Here is a 3,084-nt window from a genome sequence, read left to right on the forward strand (position 1 = left end):
TCTAATAGCAAATTTCGTAACCAACAGGATTCGGATACTGCATTTGCTACACCCCGATACTCGGCCTCAGCACTCGACCGAGAAAGAGTAGGTTGTATTTTGGAAGACCAAGAAAACAAATTGTCACCCAAAAATACACAATAACCAGAGGTAGAACGTCTTGTATCCGGGCAACGACCCCAATCAACATCAGTATAGAGACAAGAGATGATATCGAAGATGAATAGAGATGGAGGCCATGATCAAGCGTACCTTGAATGTACCGGATAATGCGCTTTAGAGCTTGCATATGGTCAACTCTTGGATCATGCATATGTAAGCACACTTGTTGAACAGCATAAGAAATATCCGGTCGGGTGAATGTAAGATACTGTAGAGCCCCCGGCAAGACTCCTATAAAGAGTGGGATCCTCATAGGTAGCACTAGAAGTAGCACTAACCTTTTCCTTTGTGTCAACAGGAGTAGGAGATGACTTGCAAGAGGACATTCCGGCCCGCTCAATTATTTGTTCGGCATACTTGCGCTGTGAAAGAAACATACCACCCTTATGTCGGGACACTGCAATGCCAAGAAAATAATTCAAAGGACCAAGATCTTTCATAGCAAATTCCGAGCTAAGAAGACCCTTTATAGACAAATGGAGAGCATTAGAAGAAGCAGTCAGGATTATATCATCAACATACAACAAGATGTAAGCCATGTCAGTCCCCTTGCGATAAATAAACAATGAGTTATCACATTTTCTATTTGAGAAACCAAGAGAAATGACATAGTCAGCAAACCGCTTATACCATGCACGGGGTGCCTGCTTAAGACCATATAATGACTTTCGCAAAAGACATACATAATCCGGATGGTTACGATCCCGATAACCCAATAGTTGATGCATATACACTGTTTCTCGTAGCTCACCATGAAGAAAAACATTTTTCACATCCAACTGATGAATTGGCCATGCTTTTGAAAGAGAGAGAGAGAAAGAACCGTACGAATCGTAGTCGGTTTCACCACCGGGCTAAACGTTGTTGACACCTAATTTTGTCCCACCTTTCCTCCGAAATAGCTATTTTTCGCTTCCAATATTTTGGTAACTTTAAAAAATAATTATTTGCATTTTTTTTACTATAATTATCAGCTTTTATTAATACCGGCATTTCATTATCTGTCATTATCTTTTACTACCGTTACTACTACCACTACTACCACTACTACCACTATTATTATTATTATTATTATTATTATTATTATTATTATTATTATTATTATTATTATTATTATTATTATTATTATTATTATAATTCGCATCTTTTATCATTTCAGCATTTTTACCAGCTTATGCACACGCACCGCATTTATCTTCGCGTAATTTAATAATAACGTCTACTTACTGTTGAATTTCAAAATATTACTGCACAACTATTACGACGTCATATCATTTTATTTTCATCTGAATACTAATAAATACACACCTTTATATTAGGGGATATTTTAGCACGCTTAGTATATAGTTAATTAAAATGGGTCTTTTATTTAAATTTAGAAGCCAAACTATTTATTTCATTCAGCCCATATTTTTAATTCATCTGACCCAAATCAAAGCCAATCAACTCATAAGCATTTTTCGGACTAGTCCATTAATGACCAACCATGTTTAAATTCATCAACCAAATTTTCAGATCAGTCCAAATTTTAATACCCAGCCCAAAAGAAAATTGACCCAGTCTATTAACCCACAACCCGGCCCACTACCCTTACCCGACCCATTTTCGTTCAAAACAAGGGAACCACTAGGGTTCCCTTCCTATTTTCAGCCGCCCCATCCCTTCTCTTCTTCATCTCTCTCTTTCCTTTCCTCTTTCCTCCCTCACCTCTCCCTCATCTCCCCCATCCTCTCTTGTTCCCCCTGTCTCTTCCACCTCCCTTTGTCCCCCACGCTCACTGCCATCCCCATTCCCCCAGTTTCCCACGCGTATCTCCTTTTTTTTATTCAACACAATGCAAAGCAAAACCCTATAAATAGGGGTGTTTGAATCGTTTGAAGGGAAGTTTTTTTTTGGGATGAGCGAAATCCCCTGACAATAACAAGTTTTCAGCCGCAAAAATCCCCTTACAAAGAGAGGTTTTTTTTGGAGGCAGAAATTCCCCAAGAAACTGAGGTTTTTTTTCGAATTACAAGAAACCCCCATAGGCAATACTAGTTCTTAGCAGTATCGTTTGATATTGAGTCGAAATCTACACCATTTTTTGTTCTGTTTTACCCTTGGCATCTGTTGGATTCGAGGGTATATAAATTCGGGATTCGTAGCGTTTCAAAGTAGATTTGAAGTGTTCGAGGTTATATCGAAACCCGCGCCTCACTTCGCTGCACCCGAAGAAAGTAATTTCCCCTTTCCCTTTTACTTTTCTATTTTATCTGTGTTTTTTTTCTTAATCGCTATGTAGGTTTAAAACAGGCTGATTAGTTAGATTAGTTTGGTTAAATGGATAGTCTGTCTGTGTGTTGATATTAATCCGGACTTAATTAGTTTGTATGATGGTTTAATTATCGAGTTTGGCTCTGTTTGTGTAATTACATGTATTAGGTGTGATAACTTGGATTTAATTGATTCAAATGTGTGAGTTAATCATGCTAGTTGGTTTAAGTTGCGTATTGTTATACAAATCTGGTTAATTAGTCAGTAGGATATTCGAACTTGTTTAAGGGTTGTTGTTAGGTCAGGCATGATTAGTAGTCGAATCTGTGGCTGATTTCTGTTTCGCTTCTGATTATATTAACGAAGAACACCTCTATAAGTTTGTTCAATGTGGTTTAATAATGGCATAGTAATAGGGAGGGTCGAAATTGCAATATAGAGAAAGCATATCCAGTTTGTATTATGATAAGAATGATGGTTTGCGGTAAAGATGATTGAATCTAGTTGTTACCTTGATGAAGGGTAAATCTAGCCTGGTTTGTTTAACCTCTTGAGACAGATACTGTGATCATAGCATGATACCTTTTGCTTGACTTATATGAAATAATCTGGTGTATACGACTTACATGCTCATGATGAGAATACTTTGTATGCTGCTTGCTTATTCTG

At 37.5% G+C, this 3,084-nt stretch overlaps 1 protein-coding gene across 1 annotated transcript; it reads right to left on the reverse strand.

Moving 5' to 3' along the window:
* Positions 1–305: 305 nt before the first annotated feature.
* LOC132611666 (uncharacterized mitochondrial protein AtMg00810-like) lies at positions 306–1,952 on the reverse strand. The gene is made up of 2 exons (XM_060326060.1): positions 1,870–1,952; positions 306–744 (listed from the first exon to the last, which is right to left on the reverse strand). Exons 1-2 carry the CDS (start codon positions 1,950–1,952, stop codon positions 306–308), a joined length of 522 nt encoding a protein of 173 aa, XP_060182043.1.
* Between the last annotated feature and the right edge of the window lie 1,132 nt (positions 1,953–3,084).

This window comes from Lycium barbarum, chromosome 9, assembly GCF_019175385.1.
Source record: "Lycium barbarum isolate Lr01 chromosome 9, ASM1917538v2, whole genome shotgun sequence".
In the NCBI taxonomy this organism is placed as follows: domain Eukaryota; kingdom Viridiplantae; phylum Streptophyta; class Magnoliopsida; order Solanales; family Solanaceae; genus Lycium; species Lycium barbarum.